Source organism: Bombina bombina, chromosome 4 (assembly GCF_027579735.1).
Source record: "Bombina bombina isolate aBomBom1 chromosome 4, aBomBom1.pri, whole genome shotgun sequence".
In the NCBI taxonomy this organism is placed as follows: Eukaryota; Metazoa; Chordata; class Amphibia; order Anura; family Bombinatoridae; genus Bombina; species Bombina bombina.
This window is the reverse complement of record NC_069502.1, coordinates 1194547315-1194569631: the sequence shown is the minus strand read 5'-3', so window position 1 is coordinate 1194569631 and position 22317 is coordinate 1194547315. Positions and strand designations below refer to the sequence as shown.

Below are 22317 nucleotides of genomic sequence, written 5' to 3'. Positions count from 1 at the left end.
TGGGGGCTGGCTTTGATCTCTTAAATGGCTTGGATTTATTCCAATTTGAGGAAGGCTTCCAATTGGAAAAAGATTCCTTTGGGGAAGGATTAGATTTCTGTTCCTTATTATGTCGAAAGGAACGAAAACGGTTAGAAGCTTTAGATTTTCCCTTAGGTTTTTTATCCTGAGGCAAAAAAACTCCCTTCCCCCCAGTGACAGTTGAAATTATTGAATGCAACTGAGAACCAAATAATTTATTACCTTGGAAAGAAAGATATAGCAATCTGGACTTAGAAGTCATATCAGCATTCCAAGATTTGAGACACAAAGCTCTTCTAGCTAAAATAGCTAAATACATATATCTAACATCAATTTTGATGATATCAAATATGGCATCACAAATTAAATTATTAGCACGTTGAATCAACTTAACAATGCTAGACAAATCATGATCCGATACTTGTTGCGCTAAAGTGTCCAACCAAAAAGTTGAAGCAGCTGCAACATCACCCAAAGAAATTGCAGGCCTAAGAAGATGACCTGAATATAAAAAAGCCTTCCTTCGATAAGATTCAAGTCTTCTATCTAAAGGATCTTTAAAAGAAGTACTATTTTCCGTAGGAATAGTAGTACGTCTAGCAAGATTAGAGATAGCCCCATCAACTTTAGGGATCTTTTCCCAAGACTCCAATCGAACTGCTGGCAAAGGATACCATTTTTTAAAACTTGAAGAAGGAATAAAAGAAGTACCAGGTCTATTCCATTCATTAGAAATCATATCAGAAATAGCATCAGGAACTGGAAAAAACCTCTGGAATAACCACAGGATGTTTATAAACAGAATGTAAATGTTTACTAGTTTTAATATCAAGAGGACTAGTTTTCTCCATATCCAATGTAATCAACACTTCTTTTAATAAAGAACGAATATACTCCATTTTAAATAAATAAGAGGATTTGTCAGTATTAATATTTGAGGCAGGATCTTCTGAATCAGACAGATCCTCATCAGAAAAAAATAAATCAGTATGTTGCCGGTCATTTGAAATTTCATCAACTCTATGAGAAGTTTAAAAAGAGCTTTTACGTTTATTAGAAGGCGGAATGGAAGACAAAGCCTTCTGAATAGAATCAGAAATAAATTATTTTAAATTTACAGGTATATCTTGTGCATTAGATGTTGAGGGAACAGCAACAGGTAATGCACTACTACTGATGGATACATTTTCTGCATGTAAAAGTTTATCATGACAACTATTACAAACCACAGCTGGAGGTATAATCTCCACAAGTTTACAACAAATGCACAGGATCAGATTGAGACATCTTGCAAATGTAAGAAAAAAAAAACAACAACATATAAAGCAAAATTATCAATTTCCTTATATGGCAGTTTCAGGAATGGGAAAAAAATGCAAACAGCATAGCCCTCTGACGTAGAAAAAGGCAAGAGGCAAATAGGAATGGGATATTAAATAATGAAAATATTTGGCACCAAGTATGACGGACAACAAACAGAAAAATATTTTTTGGCGCCAAAAACGTCCGAAAACAACACACTCGCGTCATAGATGACGCAACCTTGTGAATGACGAATTTGCGTCAACAAACATAACTTCACACCAAAAATATTTGCGCCAAGAATGACGCAATAAACTTTGGCATTTTGCGCCCTTGCGAGTCTAATGCCTGCGAATTTAAAAGACAGTCAATTTGAAAAAGAGACAATACCCCAGGTAAGAAATACATTTTCATAAAAAAGCATTTCCCAGATATGAAAATGACAGTCTGAAAAAACATAATTTATGTAAGAACTTACCTGATAAATTCATTTCTTTCATATTAACAAGAGTCCATGAGCTAGTGACGTATGGGATATACATTCCTACCAGGAGGGGCAAAGTTTCCCAAACCTTAAAATGCCTATAAATACACCCCTCACCACACCCACAAATCAGTTTAACGAATAGCCAAGAAGTGGGGTGATAAGAAAAAAGTGCGAAGCATATAAAATAAGGAATTGGAATAATTGTGCTTTATACAAAAAAATCATAACCACCACAAAAAAGGATGGGCCTCATGGACTCTTGTTAATATGAAAGAAATGAATTTATCAGGTAAGTTCTTACATAAATTATGTTTTCTTTCATGTAATTAACAAGAGTCCATGAGCTAGTGACGTATGGGATAATGAATACCCAAGATGTGGATCTTTCCACACAAGAGTCACTAGAGAGGGAGGGATAAAATAAAGACAGCCAATTCCTGCTGAAAATAATCCACACCCAAAATAAAGTTTAATGAAAAACATAAGCAGAAGATTCAAACCGAAACCACTGCCTGAAGTACCTTTCTACCAAAAACTGCTTCAGAAGAAGAGAATACATCAAAATGGTAGAATTTAGTAAAAGTATGCAAAGAGGACCAAGTCGCTGCTTTGCAAATCTGATCAACTGAAGCTTCATTCCTAAACGCCCAGGAAGTAGAAACTGACCTAGTAGAATGAGCTGTAATCCTCTGAGGCGGAGTCTTACCCGATTTAACATAGGCAAGATGAATTAAAGATTTCAACCAGGATGCCAAAGAAATGGCAGAAGCTTTCTGGCCTTTTCTAGAACCAGAAAAGATGACAAATAGACTAGAAGTCTTTCGGAAAGATTTAGTAGTTTCAACATAATATTTCAAAGCTCTAACAACATCCAAAGAATGTAACGATTTCTCCTTAGAATTCTTAGGATTAGGACATAATGAAGGAACCACGATTTCTCTACTAATGTTGTTGGAATTCACAACCTTAGGTAAAAATTCAAAAGAAGTTCGCAACACCGCCTTATCCTGATGAAAAATCAGAAAAGGAGACTCACAAGAAAGAGCAGATAATTCAGAAACTCTTCTGGCAGAAGAGATGGCCAAAAGGAACAAAACTTTCCAAGAAAGCAATTTAATGTCCAATGAATGCATAGGTTCAAACGGAGGAGCTTGAAGAGCTCCGAGAACCAAAATCAAACTCCATGGAGGAGAAATTGACTTAATGACAGGTTTTATACGAACCAAAGCTTGTACAAAACAATGAATATCAGGAAGAATAGCAATCTTTCTGTAAAAAAGAACAGAAAGAGCAGAGATTTGTCCTTTCAAGGAACTTGCGGACAAACCCTTATCTAAACCATCCTGAAGAAATTGTAATATTCTCGGAATTCTAAAAGAATACCAAGAAAAATGATGAGTAAGACACCAAGAAATATAAGTCTTCCAGACTCTATAATATATCTCTCTAGATACAGATTTACGAGCCTGTAACATAGTATCAATCACAGAGTCAGAGAAACCTCTTTGACTAAGAATCAAGCGTTCAATCTCCATACCTTTAAATTTAAGGATTTCAGATCCGGATGGAAAAAAGGACCTTGCGACAGAAGGTCTGGTCTTAACGGAAGAGTCCATGGTTGGCAAGATGCCATCCGGACAAGATCCGCATACCAAAACCTGTGAGGCCATGCCGGAGCTATTAGCAGAACAAACGAGCATTCCCTCAGAATCTTGGAGATTACTCTTGGAAGAAGAACTAGAGGCGGAAAGATATAGGCAGGATGATACTTCCAAGGAAGTGATAATGCATCCACTGCCTCCGCCTGAGGATCCCGGGATCTGGACAGATACCTGGGAAGTTTCTTGTTTAGATGAGAGGCCATCAGATCTATCTCTGGAAGCCCCCATATTTGAACAATCTGAAGAAATACCTCTGGGTGAAGAGACCATTCGCCCGGATGCAACGTTTGGCGACTGAGATAATCCGCTTCCCAATTGTCTACACCTGGGATATGAACCGCAGAGATTAGACAGGAGCTGGATTCCGCCCAAACCAAAATTCGAGATACTTCTTTCATAGCCAGAGGACTGTGAGTCCCTCCTTGATGATTGATGTACGCCACAGTTGTGACATTGTCTGTCTGAAAACAAATGAACGATTCTCTCTTCAGAAGAGGCCAAAACTGAAGAGCTCTGAAAATTGCACGGAGTTCCAAAATATTGATCGGTAATCTCACCTCCTGAGATTCCCAAACTCCCTGTGCCGTCAGAGATCCCCACACAGCTCCCCAACCTGTGAGACTTGCATCTGTTGAAATTACAGTCCAGGTCGGAAGAACAAAAGAAGCCCCCTGAATTAAACGATGGTGATCTGTCCACCACGTTAGAGAGTGTCGAACAATCGGTTTTAGAGATATTAATTGAGATATCTTCGTGTAATCCCTGCACCATTGGTTCAGCATACAGAGCTGAAGAGGTCGCATGTGAAAACGAGCAAAGGGGATCGCGTCCGATGCAGCAGTCATAAGACCTAGAATTTCCATGCATAAGGCTACCGAAGGGAATGATTGTGACTGAAGGTTTCGACAAGCTGTAATCAATTTTAGACGTCTCTTGTCTGTTAAAGACAGAGTCATGGACACTGAATCTATCTGGAAACCCAGAAAGGTTACCCTTGTTTGAGGAATCAAAGAACTTTTTGGTAAATTGATCCTCCAACCATGATCTTGAAGAAACAACACAAGTCGATTCGTATGAGACTCTGCTAAATGTAAAGACTGAGCAAGTACCAAGATATCGTCCAAATAAGGAAATACCACAATACCCTGTTCTCTGATTACAGACAGAAGGGCACCGAGAATCTTTGTGAAAATTCTTGGAGCTGTAGCAAGGCCAAACGGTAGAGCCACAAATTGGTAATGCTTGTCTAGAAAAGAGAATCTCAGGAACTGAAAATGATCTGGGTGAATCGGAATATGCAGATATGCATCCTGTAAATCTATTGTGGACATATAATTCCCTTGCTGAACAAAAGGCAATATAGTCCTTACAGTTACCATCTTGAACGTTGGTATCCTTACATAACGATTCAATAATTTTAGATCCAGAACTGGTCTGAAGGAATTCTCCTTCTTTGGTACAATGAAGAGATTTGAATAAAACCCCATCCCCTGTTCCGGAACTGGAACTGGCATAATTACTCCAGCCAACTCTAGATCTGAAACACAATTCAGAAATGCTTGAGCTTTCACTGGATTTACTGGGACACGGGAAAGAAAAAATCTCTTTGCAGGAGGTCTCATCTTGAAACCAATTCTGTACCCTTCTGAAACAATGCTCTGAATCCAAAGATTGTGAACAGAATTGATCCAAATTTCTTTGAAAAAACGTAACCTGCCCCCTACCAGCTGAACTGGAATGAGGGCCGTACCTTCATGTGAACTTAGAAGCAGGCTTTGCCTTTCTAGCAGGCTTGGATTTATTCCAGACTGGAGATGGTTTCCAAACTGAAACTGCTCCTGAGGACGAAGGATCAGGCTTTTGTTCTTTGTTGAAACGAAAGGAACGAAAACGATTGTTAGCCCTGTTTTTACCTTTAGATTTTTTATCCTGTGGTAAAAAAGTTCCTTTCCCACCAGTAACAGTTGAAATAATAGAATCCAACTGAGAACCAAATAATTTGTTTCCCTGGAAAGAAATGGAAAGTAGAGTTGATTTAGAAGCCATATCAGCATTCCAAGTTTTAAGCCATAAAGCTCTTCTGGCTAAGATAGCTAGAGACATAAACCTAACATCAACTCTAATAATATCAAAAATGGCATCACAGATAAAATTATTAGCATGCTGAAGAAGAATAATAATATCATGAGAATCACGATTTGCTACTTGTTGCGCTAGGGTTTCCAACCAAAAAGTTGAAGCTGCAGCAACATCAGCCAATGATATAGCAGGTCTAAGAAGATTACCTGAACACAGATAAGCTTTTCTTAGAAAGGATTCAATTTTTCTATCTAAAGGATCCTTAAACGAGGTACCATCTGACGTAGGAATGGTAGTACGTTTAGCAAGGGTAGAAATAGCCCCATCAACTTTAGGGATTTTGTCCCAAAATTCTAACCTGTCAGGCGGAACAGGATATAATTGCTTAAAACGTTTAGAAGGAGTAAATGAATTACCCAATTTATCCCATTCTTTGGAAATCACTGCAGAAATAGCATTAGGAACAGGAAAAACTTCTGGAATAACCGCAGGAGCTTTAAAAACCTTATCCAAACGTATAGAATTAGTATCAAGAGGACTAGAATCCTCTATTTCTAAAGCAATTAGTACTTCTTTAAGTAAAGAGCGAATAAATTCCATCTTAAATAAATATGAAGATTTATCAGCATCAATCTCTGAGATAGAATCCTCTGAACCAGAAGAGTCCAAAGAATCAGAATGATGGTGTTCATTTAAAAATTCATCTGTAGAGAGAGAAGATTTAAAAGACATTTTACGTTTACTAGAAGGAGAAATAACAGACAAAGCCTTCTTTATGGATTCAGAAACAAAATCTCTTATGTTATCAGGAACATTCTGCACCTTAGATGTTGAGGGAACTGCAACAGGCAATGGTACATTACTAAAGGAAATATTATCTGCTTTAACAAGTTTGTCATGACAATTATTACAAACAACAGCTGGAGGAATAGCTACCAAAAATGTACAGCAGATACACTTAGCTTTGGTAGATCCAGCAGGCAGTGATTTTCCTGTAGTATCTTCTGGCTCAGATGCAACGTGAGACATCTTGCAATATGTAAGAGAAAAAACAACATATAAAGCAAAATAGATCAAATTCCTTATAAGACAGTTTCAGGAATGGGAAAGAATGCCAAATATCAAGCTTCTAGCAACCAGAAGCAAATGAAAAATGAGACTGAAATAATGTGGAGACAAAAGCGACGCCCATATTTTTTAGCGCCAAATAAGACGCCCACATTATTTGGCGCCTAAATGCTTTTGGCGCCAAAAATGACGCCACATCCGGAACGCCGACATCTTTGGCGCAAAATAACGTCAAAAAATGACGTAACTTCCGCCGACACGTATGACGCCGGAAACGGAAAAGAATTTTTGCGCCAAAAAAGTCCGCGCCAAGAATGACGCAATAAAATGAAGCATTTTCAGCCCCCGCGAGCCTAACAGCCCACAGGGAAAAAAGTCAAAATTTTTGAGGTAAGAAAAATATGATAATTCAATGCATAATCCCAAATATGAAACTGACTGTCTGAAAATAAGGAAAGTTGAACATTCTGAGTCAAGGCAAATAAATGTTTGAATACATATATTTAGAACTTTATAAAAGTGCCCAACCATAGCTTAGAGTGTCACAGAAAATAAGACTTACTTACCCCAGGACACTCATCTACATGTTTGTAGAAAGCCAAACCAGTACTGAAACGAGAATCAGTAGAGGTAATGGTAAATATAAGAGTATATCGTCGATCTGAAAAGGGAGGTAAGAGATGAATCTCTACGACCGATAACAGAGAACCTTATGAAATAGACCCCGTAGAAGGAGATCACTGCATTCAATAGGCAATACTCTCTTCACATCCCTCTGACATTCACTGCACGCTGAGAGGAAAACCGGGCTCCAACTTGCTGCGGAGCGCATATCAACGTAGAATCTAGCACAAACTTACTTCACCACCTCCCTTGGAGGCAAAGTTTGTAAAACTGATTTGTGGGTGTGGTGAGGGGTGTATTTATAGGCATTTTAAGGTTTGGGAAACTTTGCCCCTCCTGGTAGGAATGTATATCCCATACGTCACTAGCTCATGGACTCTTGTTAATTACATGAAAGAAAAGGAAATATACTGAAAACCTGAATCATGGCAAATATAAGTACAATACATATATTTAGAACTTTATATAAATACATAAAGTGCCAAACCAAAGCTGAGAGGGTCTTAAGTAATGAAAACATAGTTACCAAAAGACACCCATCCACCTATAGCAGATAGCCAAACCAGTACTGAAAAGGTTATCAGTAGAGGTAATGGAATATGAGAGTATATCGTCGATCTGAAAAGGGAGGTAGGAGATGAATCTCTACAACCGATAACAGAGAACCTATGAAATAGATCCCCGTGAGGAAAACCATTGCATTCAATAGGTGATACTCCCTTCACATCCCTCTGACATTCACTGTACTCTGAGAGGAATCAGGCTTCAAAAAATGCTGAGAAGCGCATATCAACGTAAAAATCGTAGCACAAACTTACTTCACCACCTCCATAAGAGGCAAAGTTTGTAAAACTGAATTGTGGGTGTGGTGAGGGGTGTATTTATAGGCATTTTGAGGTTTGGGAAACTTTGCCCCTCCTGGTAGGATTGTATATCCCATACGTCACTAGCTCATGGACTCTTGCCAATTACATGAAAGAAATATGTTTACATGAGCTACTTCTACCTTTAACTACTTGCTATTTATATCACATGCTGCACATAGAGTCAAGCTTCTGAATGAAGCTTGGCTTGGTTACCCGTCTCCGTAATAGTCTATACTGTAATACACTACACACAACATATTTTCCAACATATAGCAATATTGGTGCTGGTCTGCACTCACACTTCCTGGGTTTAGCTACCAGAGTGCAGATATCAACATGAATGTAATACACAGAAAGATATATCAGTCACTGGAATAGTAAAGGACGTTTAAAGAATGGTTTTATTCCATACATTATGCAACGCGTTTCAGGGATTTTTCCCCATACATTTACATACAGATACATTAATAAATAAAATCACAAACACATATTTAGTAGACATACATTCACAAGCAAGCTACAGTATTTTGCAGTATGGGATGCCCCAGCTAGTAAAAACAATTTACCTTCTGACACTGTTCAAAAATGTATGAGAGAGTCCTAGGTATAATCCCTCTGTCACTGTAACGCTCTGCTCCTCCTGTGATAGTAAATGTCTTCCCACTGCCAGTCTGACCATAGGCAAATATAGTGCCATTATAACCCGTGAGGACACTGCACGGACAACAAAATGTTACTCAACACAGCAACACATTGAAAACATGTACAGAAGGCAATAGCTGCTCACAGAAAACACATAACCTGACAGAACACTCACTATCAACATAGAGAAGAATATATATTAAATTGTTAATAACCAGCCTTGGATGTATTTTTCCGTGTTGCTGCTTATGCATGGGTGACAATGCATTCTTTTATTTCTGTGGAGTAGATACAGGTAGATGTTTTTATTCAGAGAAGTACTAAAGTAGCTTAAGGTGATGATTCCACTAGTGTAAGGTGTCTGCAGCCATATACTGCACACTACCATCGCGTAGCCAGGTGGGGGCAGTGTAATACTTTGTAATAAACATTTTCTACTATCCAAAGCACAAATAAATTGCATAATTTAACATAAATTTATTTACTGATAATTTGTGAAAATAAACAAATTAAAACTAGCTAAATTTTAGCTTAAAAATACAAATTTAAACTTTTATGATTCAGATGGCGCATACAGATTTAAGCAACTTTCCAATTTACTCCTATTATAAATGTTTCTTTGTTCTCTTGCTATCTTTATTTTTGAAAGCAGGAATGTAAATCTTAGAAGCCGGCCCATTTTAGGTTCAGCACCCTGGATAGTGCTTGCTTATTGGTGACTACATTTAGCAAACCAATAAAGCAAGCGTAACCCCGATTCTGAACCAAAAATGCACCGGCTGCTAAGCTTTAATTTTCTTCTTTTTAAATAAAGATAACAAGAGAACAAAGAAAAATTGATAAAAGAAGTAAATTAGAAAGTTTCTTAAAATTGCTGCTCTATCTGAATCACGTAAGAAAAAATGTGGGTTTAGTTTCCCTTTAAGCACTTTCAAAGTATGCAATTCTACTGTATTTAATAGTCCTTTAATAATGGCTGAAATTTTAGCCAGGATGTCAGAAAAGTCAGCCAGGTGGTGTGCAGATTAAAAGGGACCTGGGGGGAGCCGGACTAAAGTTTAGGTTCAGCTGTAATAAAGTGAAGGTAAAGTTAACTCTCACAGTCTAATATCACTTGTTGACGCAAATTAATATGAGTTTAAGTCATCATTTTTTTTTTCAATTTGAAATAATAAAGTCTTTTTTTCCTGTTTATACTCACATATTTTACTTTGCCGATGTCAACCCGTAATTATTATTTTAATTTTTTTTTAGTCATGTTTTCTTTTCATCCAACTGAAATTCTGGCCGTTAGGCGGCCGTCAATCTACGTCATCCGCCTCCCGGATGATCTGCGCATGCGTTTCTGTTTTTTTGTTGGACTTGCAATACAAGCGCACTCCCGTTTCGCGCATGACTATTCATATTGTTACTGAATTTCCCAAGACACGTAAGAGGCATTCTTTAGACGGTAACAATCAAGACGGCTGAAATCTGGACTGCGAGAAATATTTACAGAGCGTAACAAACAGTGCAATTACTGTTTTAAAACAATAACGGTGTAATCGCATATAATACATATTATTATGAAAATTGGCATATCAATTATTGCTTATGTATACAGTTTATTAATTTATTTATATGTATAGATAATCTGTTCTTAAAAATTAAAACTATCTAATAAGAAATCATAAGAGTGGACTACGCTATGCGCATACGCAGTTTGTTGCATTCCTCGTGAGCGCGCATTGGGGACTGCTCTGTATGTCAGCCTCTAAAATAAGGAAATGGCTGTGGGGAGGAGTTAGGAAGGTAACGATAGTGAAAAATAAAAGTTATTTTTTACATACATATATAATTGATTTGTGACAAAAGCTTAGCGACTTAGTAAATGAAGATATGACTAATTGATTGGTGTATAGAGATCGGTAAAACTTTACCTTCACTTTAACTATTCTCGGAGGAGTGGAGAGGCCGAGAACGTCTGTAAAGAGACTTATAGTAACAGTGTCTGGGATTTCTCAAAGACAAAAAGAAAGGTTTGATAATTGGCTGACAACAAATATCTGAAAACAACATAATAAGCCCCTTGGGATTGTGTCACTGTAGCTACTATAAACAAACATAAAAACAAAATGTCAACATAGGTCTTAAAGGGCCACTAAACCCAAAATCTTTCTTTCATGATTAAGATAGAACATACAAATTTAAACAACATTACAATTTACTTCTATTATTTATTTTGCTTCATTTTTTAGATATCCTTAATTGAAGAAAAAGCAATGCACATGGGTGAGCCAATCACATGAGGTTTCTATGTGCAGCAACCAATCAGCAGCTACTGAGCATATCTAGATATGCTTTTCAGCAATGAATATCAAGATAATAAAACAAATTAGATAATAGAAGTAAATTAGAAAGATGTTTAAAATCGCATTCTCTTTCTAAATCATGAAAGAAAAAATATGGGTTTCATGTCCCTTTAAAGTTGCTATTATTATCTAAGACTGGGGTGATGAACCTATCGCACAAGTGACAAAAAAGACACCCAAAACAAATGTGACGGCACGCTATGGCTACTACATATGGCTTGGTAAATAAAGTAAATCAATTATAAAATGTATTTTTCTTATGAACCCATGCATTATATAAGCAAATATACATTCATAGTTGAGATTATATATATATATATAAAGCAGCAAAGAGGAAGTCACTCACAGGGTCTTGCAAAAAGATAAAGTATTTAAAATAAAAAAATAAAATAAATACTTTATCTTTTTGCAAGACCCTGTGAGTGACTTCCTCTTTGCCGCTTTATTTATACTCTGGAGTGCTGCTACACATTCTACAAATATATATATATATTATATTACAAATGTAAATAAATTACCACTTGCACTGAAGACCATTTTTTGAAGGTTTGGTAAAAAAGTTTGCCACTGCCGTTTCAGGTATCAATACATACATCTACAAATTAATTTATTTACAAACTGCAGACATTTATATCATTTTAAATCTATGAACAAGGGGCTTGTACCCAGATAGTCTATGATGACTGAATTGCGCTTATTTTAATACTAATCTCCACATTTTCAGGAGATGCAGATTGATTTGCTAAAATGTCAGTAATCACCGATTCAAATTATTTTCAGTCAACAAATACTATAAATATACTTATTACTTAATAGACTTATTCCAACATGCTTCAAATTGCAAAGGATCCCTTGGCTGCCAGAGCACTGCAAACCATTACTACGCAATAAGATAGAGCCCTCACCGTCAGCCAAGAGGGTTGAATTATTTTCTATTATTATTTTTCTATTTAAGGCATTTTTCTTCATAAACAAATGGTTTATGTGAGCTGCTACAAAGGAATAAAAACATTGTTTTGCCTTCATTATAATTTAAGGGGGGCTATAAAGATATCCATCTAATAAGTTTAAATATGTCCTGCCCAATGTATAAAAATAGAAAGAATAATGACTCCATGTTATAACTTGTTTTCCATTACAGTCTACTTAACAATGCTTCCAAAAGGTCAAAACTGCCAACAAAAGGAGTGGAAATATTGTGACTATATTAAAATGCCATCCACAATGTTTTTATTAGACATTTCCTAGCTGTGTTTCTAGATTAAATATTTTCTCAATCATAAATGAAAACAAAGCAACAACAGATATAGAAAAAGTACAAAAAGTACTGAAAAGTCAATGAAGACCAGATGTTTATTCAAAAAGAATCTGATCATACAAGCCCTGGTAGCAGGGATCAGCTGAAGAGGATGGGTCCTGAGTGTAGGTAACAGTACATAGTAGGGGATTTACAGTATAGTGGGTGTGAAGAAATGAAAATATTTATTTAGGATAGTTATTCACTTACTGATCAGAAGCAACAGAATACATCATTATTATAGATCCGCTTAAAATAGGGGGAAACTACAGGTATGTTAATGATTTCAATATAAACATTTTATGTTGCTCTCTCTCATTTTCTCAAGGCAAAAAGCTAAACATGCAAAAATTGTGTTTCACTTGAAATGATATTGTCCAAAATTTGTTTAACTAAATTCTTTAAAGGGACACTAAAGTCAAAATTAAACATTCATGATTCACATAGACAATGCAATTTAAAAAACTTTTCAATTAACTTCCATTAATAAAATGTGCACAGCCTTTTTATATTTACACTTTTTGAGTCACCAGCTCCTACTTAGCAAGTGCAAAAAATCACAGAATACACGTATATGCATTTGTGATTGGCTAACGGCTGCCACATGATGCAGTGGGAGTGGAAATAGACATAACTGAAATTTGAAGTTCAGACAATGGGGCATATTTATCAAGCTCTGTACTGAAGGCTCGCCGGAAACAGAAGTTATGAAGCAGCGGTCTAAAGACCGCTGCTCCATAACCTGTCCGCCTGCTCTGAGGCGTCGGACAGAAATCAATCCGATCAAATACGATTGTGTTGATTGACACCTCCTGCTAGCGGCCGATTGGCCGCCAATCTGCAGGGGGCAGCATTGCACCAGCAGTTCACAAGAACTGCTGGTGCAATGATAAATGACGAGGGCGTATGCTGTCGGCATTTAATGATGTGCAGCGGACATGATCCGCTATATCGGATCATGTCCGCTCGCACAATCATAAATATGCCTTTAAGTGCTATTGCATTGTGTTGTTATTGTGCATTTGTTCATTATGCAAATCTACTGTATTTACTGGTCCTTTAAAAACCAAACTAATGAACTAATGTGTTCTAATGTGAAATAAAAATGTGTTCCTTTATTCAATTATTTGGTTTCCCCTATTAAATGGAAAAACTAAATGAACAGATTTTATATTAGTTCAATCGTTTGTTTAATTAATTAAAGGGACACTGAACCAAAATTGATCCAGATAGAGCATGCAGTTTTAATCAACTTTCTAATTCACTCCTATTATCAATTGTTCTTCATTCTCTTGCTATCTTTATTTGAAAAACAAGAACGTACATTTAGAAGACGGCCCATTTTTGGTTCACAACCTGTGTTGTCCTTGCTGATTGGACAGCACCAATTACAAGTGCTGTCCAGGGTACTAAACCAAAAATTGGCTGGCTCCTTAGCTTAGATGCCTTCTTTTTCAAATAAAGATAACAAGAGAATGAAGAAAATGTGATAATAGGAGTAAATTAGAAAGTTACTTAAAATTGCTTGCTCTATCTGAATCATGAAAGAAACATTTGGGTTTAGTGTCCCTTTAACACATTTAAGACACGATTAGTTCGAATTTGCTATTCACTTCACATTTTTGTACAACTGCAAAATACTGAAAATTTTCAGATAAAAAAAAACACTTCTGCTTCCTCTTTTGTAAGTCTGAAATATGAAAAGCTAGATCACCTTTCAGTTGATATCAACCCAAATATGGGTGTAAGAAGCCTCCTGTACGGCAGAATGGATGCACATGTCTTCATGCTTGTTATGATGCTTGATTGAATCGGGACATAAAGATGATAATCAGCAGCCTAACATTAGCACTTCTGGACCCCACACATCAATTTCTAACAGGAACTGGAAATCCCACAATTTTCAGAGGTAATAGGGGGAAAATAAATTATGAAAGTTGGTTGCAAAATATTCCTACTACACGTAACTAAACAATTTATAGTGTGATATAAAGTTGTGCAATGTCCCCTATTAGGGCTGCAACTAACGATTATTTTCATAATCGATTAATAGGCCGATTATTTTTTCAATTAATCGACTAATCGGATTAAAAAAAAATCCTTTTTTCCTATATTTAAAATAAAATCGAATCTATTTTGCCTGCAGCAGAAAAGAGGTGCTCAGATGGTGTTGAGGTGCTTGAGATGCATAAGTAGGGTTTTGCCAATTTCACCAAGGTGGGTTTATCTTTGTTAGCTCCACAAATGCAAATGGCCTTTTAAAGTGACACTAAAAAATTTTTCTTTAATAATTCAGATAGAGCATGCAATTTTAGCACCTTTCTAATTTACTCCTATTATCAATTTTTCTTCGTTCTCTTGTTATCTTTATTTGAAAAAGAAGGCATCTAAACTAAAAAGCCAGACAATTTTTGGTTCAGACCTCTGGACAGCACTTTTTATTGGTGCTGTCCAATCAGCAAGGACAACCCAGGTTGTTCACCAAAAATGGTCAGGCATCTAAACTTACATTCTTGCTTTTCAAATAAAGATACAAAGAAAATGAAGAAAATTTGATAATAGGCGTAAATTAGAAAGTTGCTTAAAATTGCCTGCTCTATCTGAATCATGAAAGAAAAAATTAAAGTAAGTCTGGACTTCATTCTAACATAAAAAACAGAATTTATGCTTACCTGATAAATTACTTTCTCCAACGGTGTGTCCGGTCCACGGCGTCATCCATAACTTGTGGGAAATATCTCTTCCCCAACAGGAAATGGCAAAGAGTACAGCAAAAGCTGTCCATATAGTCCCTCCTAGGCTCCGCCCACCCCAGTCATTCGACCGATGGACAGGAGAAAAAACAGGAGAAACTATAAGGAGCCGTGGTGACTGTAGTTAAAGAAATAAATTAATCAAACCTGATTAAAAAAAAAAAAAAAAAACCAGGGCGGGCCGTGGACCGGACACACCGTTGGAGAAAGTAATTTATCAGGTAAGCATAAATTCTGTTTTCTCCAACATTGGTGTGTCCGGTCCACGGCGTCATCCATAACTTGTGGGAACCAATACCAAAGCTTTAGGACACGGATGAAGGGAGGGAGCCAATCAGGTTGCCTAAACAGAAGGCACCACGGCTTGCAAAACCTTTCTCCCAAAAATAGCCTCCGAAGAAGCAAAAGTATCAAATTTGTAGAATTTGGCAAAAGTGTGCAGGGAAGACCAAGTCGCTGCCTTACATATCTGATCAACAGAAGCCTCGTTCTTGAAGGCCCATGTGGAAGCCACAGCCCTAGTAGAGTGAGCTGTGATGCGTTCAGGAGGCTGCCGTCCGGCAGTCTCGTAAGCCAATCAGATGATGCTTTTCAGCCAAAAGGAAAGAGAGGTAGCAGTAGCATTTTGACCTCTCCTCTTGCCAGAATAAACGACAAACAGAGAAGACGTTTGTCTGAAATCCTTTGTAGCTTCTAAATAGAACTTTAAAGCACGAACTACATCTAGATTGTGTAACAAACGTTCCTTCTTTGAAACTGGATTTGGACACAAAGAAGGCACAACTATTTCCTGGTTAATATTCTTGTTGGAAACAAACTTTGGAAGGAAACCAGGTTTAGTACGCAAAACAACCTTATCTGAATGGAACACCAGATACGGCGGATTACACTGCAGAGCAGATAATTCAGAAACTCTTCTAGCAGAAGAGATAGCAACCAAAAACAGGACTTTCCAAGATAACAACTTGATATCTATGGAATGTAGAGGTTCAAACGGAACCCCTTGAAGAACTGAAAGAACTAAATTCAGACTCCAGGGAGGAGTCAAAGGTCTGTAAACAGGCTTGATCCTGACCAAAGCCTGAACAAAAGCTTGAACATCAGGCACAGCTGCCAGACGTTTGTGTAATAAGACAGATAAAGCAGAAATCTGTCCCTTTAGAGAACTCGCTGACAAACCCTTATCCAAACCTTCTTGGAGAAAAGAAAGGATCCTAGGAATTTTGATCTTACTCCATGAGAATCCCTTGGATTCACACCAACAGATATATCTTTTCCATATTTTATGGTAAATCTTCTTAGTTACAGGTTTTCTGGCTTGTATCAGAGTATCTATTACAGAATCCGAAAACCCATGCTTAGATAAAATCAAGCGTTCAATTTCCAGGCCGTTAGCTGAAGGGAAACTAGATTTGGATGTTCGAATGGACCTTGTACTAGAAGATCCTGTCTCAAAGGTAGCTTCCATGGTGGAGCCGATGACATATTCACCAGGTCTGCATACCAAGTCCTGCGTGGCCACGCAGGAGCTATCAAGATCACAGAGGCCCTCTCCTGCTTGATCCTGGCTTCCAGCCTGGGAATGAGAGGAAACGGTGGAAACACATAAGCTAGGTTGAAGGTCCAAGGCGCTACTAATGCATCCACTAGAGTCGCCTTGGGATCCCTGGATCTGGACCCGTAGCAAGGAACCTTGAAGTTCTGACGAGACGCCATTAGATCCATGTCTGGAATGCCCCACAATTGAGTCAACTGGGCAAAGATCTCCGGGTGGAGTTCCCACTCCCCCGGATGGAATGTCTAACGACTCAGATAATCCGCCTCCCAGTTTTCCACTCCTGGGATGTGGATCGCAGATAGGTGGCAGGAGTGATCCTCCGCCCATTTTATGATTTTGGTCACTTCTCTCATCGCCAGGGAACTCCTTGTTCCCCCCTGATGATTGATGTAAGCAACAGTCGTCATGTTGTCTGATTGGAATCTTATGAATCTGGCCTTTGCTAGTTGAGGCCAAGCCTGGAGAGCATTGAATATCGCTCTCAGTTCCAGAATGTTTATCGGGAGAAGAGACTCTTCCTGAGACCATAGGCCCTGAGTTTTCAGGGAGTTCCAGACCGCACCCCAGCCTAATAGACTGGCGTCGGTCGTGACGATGACCCACTCTGGTCTGCGGAAGCTCATTCCCTGGGACAGGTGATCCGGGGTCAGCCACCAACGGAGTGAGTCTCTGGTCTTCTGATCTACTTGAGTCACTGGGGACAAGTCTGTATAGTCCCCATTCCACTGTTTGAGCATGCACAGTTGTAATGGTCTTAGATGAATTCGAGCAAAAGGAACTATGTCCATTGCTGCAACCATCAACCCTACTACTTCCATGCATTGATTACAATAAATATACCGAATATCACAAAGAAAAAAATGTGAAATAAATGTGATAACAAAAATCATAAAAGGAAAACCAAATAAAGTTCTGAATCAAGGATATGTCTGTGTCCTCTGGATGAGTTTTTCAGCTTGTTAGCATTCCTCAGTGAGATCCCATAAAAAAGGAAACAGAAAATTGCAACATAGTGTGAATCTGTAATGGCACTTTGAGGAAGTAGTTGTTTTGTAACAAATGACTACTCACATTTGTTGGAGCTTTCCACTAAGCTCAAGGATATGCGCACTCCCACTTTATACTGATGGGAAAACAGTACACTAAGCAAAACTTGGATACAAATTTATTTTAAAATATATAAAAGCGTCACATAAGCCTTGATAACACCACAATATAAGGGTACAAAAGCAGATATGCTGTAACAATACTTCAAATCGCCAAACTTGCAAAGAGGTAAATGGATCAGCAGGAGTGTGACCTCTGAAACCAAAACCTTTTTAGTAGCAAGACAATAGCGCTAAGCCCCCAGGTGTCCTGGCTAGTGTAGAGACGCAATAAAACTCAATATAGAACAGTTCAGTTCCGACATACGTTTCGCTGGTATGCTTTGTCAAGGAAGGACATTCCCTTGTTCCAGCCTTGCATCGGTTTCCAAGCTGGTTTGGTTTGTGAAGCATTACCCTCTTGTCTAGAGGCTGCTAGAGGCTGCAGAGTTGGAGGCCGGTCCGTTCCTGAAATTGCGAAAGGAACGAAAATTAGATTTATTCTTGGCTTTGAAAGGCCTATCTTGTGGGAGGGCGTGGCCCTTACCCCCAGTGATGTCTGAGATAATCTCTTTCAATTCTGGCCCAAAAAGAGTTTTACCCTTGAAAGGGATATTAAGCAATTTTGTCTTGGAAGATACATCCGCTGACCAAGACTTTAGCCAGAGCGCTCTGCGCGCCACAATTGCAAACCCAGAATTTTTCGCCGCTAATCTAGCTAACTGCAAAGCGGCATCTAAAATAAAGGAATTAGCTAACTTAAGTGCGTGAACCCTGTCCATAACCTCCTCATACGGAGTCTCTCTACTGAGCGACTTTTCTAGTTCTTCGAACGAGAACCACGCTGCTGTAGTGACAGGAATAATGCACGAAATAGGTTGCAGGAGGTAACCTTGCTGTACAAAAATCTTTTTAAGCAAACCCTCCAATTTTTTATCCATAGGATCTTTGAAAGCACAATTATCCTCGATAGGAATAGTAGTGCGCTTGGCTAGTGTAGAAACTGCCCCCTCGACCTTAGGGACTGTCTGCCATAAGTCCTTTCTGGGGTCGACCATAGGAAATAATTTCTTAAATATAGGAGGGGAAACAAAAGGTATGCCGGGCTTCTCCCACTCCTTATTCACTATGTCCGCCACCCACTTGGGTATAGGAAAAGCGTCGGGGTGCACCGGAACCTCTAGGAACTTGTCCATCTTGCACAATTTTTCTGGAATGACCAGGTTGTCACAATCATCCAGAGTAGATAACACCTCCTTAAGCAGTGCGCGGAGATGCTCTAATTTAAATTTAAATGTCACAACATCAGGTTCTGCCTGTTGAGAAATTCTACCTGAATCTGAAATTTCCCCATCTGACAAAACCTCCCTCATGGCCCCTTCAGATTGGTGTGAGGGTATGACAGACCAATTATCATCAGCGCCCTCCTGCTCTACAGTGTTTAAGACAGAGCAATCGCGCTTTCTCTGATATGCAGGCATTTTGGATAAAATATTTGCTATGGAGTTATCCATTACTGCCGTCAATTGTTGCATAGTAATAAGCATTGGCGCGCTAGAAGTACTAGGGGCCTCCTGCGTGGGCAAAACTGGTGTAGACACAGAGGGAGATGATGTAGAACTATGTCTACTCCCTTCATCTGATGAATCATCTTGGGCAACTTTACTATCTGTGGCAGTACTGTCCTTACTTTGTTTGGACGCTATGGCACAATTATCACACAATTTTGAAGGGGGAGACACATTGGCTTCCATACATACAGAACATAGCTTATCTGAAGGCACAGAAATGTTAAACAGGCTTAAACTTGTCAATAAAGTACAAAAACCGTTTTTAAACAAAACCGTTACTGTCTCTTTAAATTTTAAACAGTGCACACTTTATTACTGAATATGTGAAAAACTATGAAGGAATTGTTCAAATTTAACCAAATTTTCACCACAGTGTCTTAAAGCATTCAAAGCATTGCACCCCAAATTTGAGACCTTTAACCCTTAAAATGAAGAAACCGGAGCCGGTTAAAGTTTTAACCCCTCTACAGTCCCAGCTACAGCCTTTGCTGCGACATTACCAAACCCAGGGGGTATACGATACCAAATGAAGCCTTCTAGGAACCTTTTCAAATACTTTCAGACCCACACACATGCAGCTGCATGTCCTGCTCTCAAAAGAAACTGCGCAGTAATGGCGCGAAAATGAGGCTCAGCCTACTACAGGGAAGGCCCTTCCTGACTGAAAAGGTGTCTAAACCAGTGCCTGACGTTAAAAAAAAAACGTTCCCCAAATTTTATAAGTGTGAATATCAACATCAATCTTTATAAAATGCCCAAATAAAGCAATCGATCTTGCCCATAAAAATATCTACCAGTTTTATAGCCCACATTAAGCCCTTTATTCTATTTGACTAAGAAAATGGCTTACCGGTCCCCATGAGGGGAAATGACAGCCTTCCAGCATTACACAGTCTTGTTAGAAAAATGGCTAGTCATACCATAAGCAGAAAAGACTGCCAACTGTTTCCCCCAACTGAAGTTATCTCATCTCAACAGTCCTATGTGGAAACAGCAAACGATTTTAGTTACTGCTGCTAAAATCATATTCCTCTCACAAACAGAACTCTTCATCTTTTTTCTGTTTCAGAGTAAATAGTACATACCAGCACTATTTTAAAATAACAAACTCTTGCTAGTAGAATAAAAAACTACAACTAATCACCACATATTCTTCACCATCTCCGTGGAGATGTTGCCTGTGCAACGGCAAAGAGAATGACTGAGGTGGGCGGAGCCTAGGAGGGACTATATGGACAGCTTTTGCTGTACTCTTTGCCATTTCCTGTTGGGGAAGAGATATTTCCCAAAAGTTATGGATGACGCCGTGGACCGGACACACCAATGTTGGAGAAATATCTATATGCAATAGTAAACAATCAGCTATAAGGTTAGGGAAAAAATATCTAGTCCGCTCTTAAAATAACAGATATATAAATAGAGGTTGAATTTTGCACATACTACAATTAATTTAAAATGTAAAAAAAAAAAGTCAAAAGCGCTAAGAACTATATATATATCTATAACAGGACAAAGCCTTACACATTTATCTATAAAGTACATATAATCAGCAATAGCAAGCGATCACGCTAATAATTGTGCAAACAGATAATAGTGCACATCTATTCAAATAACAATTCCCATCAATCTAGGACCAGGTGTAAATAACAAGCTTGGCACTTTATCATGCAAAGCATAGTCCTAAATCACCTGTAATATAAACAATCCAAATGATGACTCCTATTATTTCTGGGTTGCACATAAGCCAGGAGTAGTTGTAAACTTAAAAAGAAACTTATACTGTCCATAAAAAGTTAAAAGTAAACGTCTGTAGACATCCTTTAGGCTAAGGACATAACCATAAAACACAATACCATGTCCAGGAGCTCTTTGGAGTGAAGCAGCTGGTGCTGTGTGCAAACCAACTAATCGATTATTATCGATTATATCGATTAGTTGTTGCAGCTCTAGTCCCTTTAATTCATATGCTTATTGCACACCATTCTATTGCTTTGTTAATATATAGAAGGCATGAACAGACTTCTAAGCTACAGTGTATTTGGTTCTAGAATATTATAAATACTTTTTTATAAAAAAATGAATCATTTTGCTTCCTTATTTACTGTTTTCCAGGTAAGGTCAGGGGCTGCACAGCTTTTCTAAAATAAGATTGACAGCTTTTTACCTTATGTAGAAAATACTAAACGCTGACAAGCTTTGCTTCCTGCAGTATATATATATATATATATATATATATATATATATATATATATATATATATATATATATATATAAATATTATTTTACTATATTTTTGGCACTGTTTCACAAAGAAGCTGTATAAATAGCTTCAGAAATGGAAATTATCATCTGCAGTGAGATTCAATCCTGAATTATTTACTGAGAAATCTGTAGATATAATGAATCATTTCCCTGTGTCTGCACAGTCCTCGAGTAGCAGAACAAGCACAGGTACCTGTTATGCAGATGTTGGAAATGAAGATTAACCCACTCATGGAAGGAACTGTTAGCATGAGAACAAATTCATTCAAAAAGTAAGATACATATTCCACAGCCTGCAACTGAATAAGTGCGTACTTAGTGTGTGTATATGTGTAGAGTGTTTATAAAGAGTATGTGTGTAGTATGTGTGTTGTGTGTGTGTGCGCATATAGTGCATGTGTGTGTGTGTGTGTATATAAAGTGTGTGTTTAGTGAGTGTATGTGTAGAGTGTGTTTAGTGTGTGTATGTATATAGCGCAAGTATTTATAGTGTGTCTATTATGTATGTTTAGTGAGTGTATGTGTAGAGAGTGTGTATGTAGTGCATGTATTTATAATGTGTGTGTATATATAGTGTGTTTTGAGAGAGAGAGAGAGAGAGAGAGAGAGAGAGAGAGAGAGAGAGAGAGTGTGTGCGCGTTTATAGTGTGTGTAGTATGTGTTTAGTGTATAGGTGTGTATATGGAGTGT

The 22317-nt window shown here is 38.0% G+C and overlaps 1 protein-coding gene across 1 annotated transcript in view; it reads right to left on the bottom strand.

The window, feature by feature from the left end:
- KIF6 (kinesin family member 6) overlaps positions 1-22317 on the bottom strand; it is an 872665-nt gene that overhangs the window by 711413 nt on the left and 138935 nt on the right. The window contains exon 4 of the mRNA XM_053712809.1: positions 8675-8822. Coding sequence (XP_053568784.1) covers positions 8675-8822 — 148 coding nt within the window. The remainder of the gene's footprint in view (positions 1-8674; positions 8823-22317) is intronic.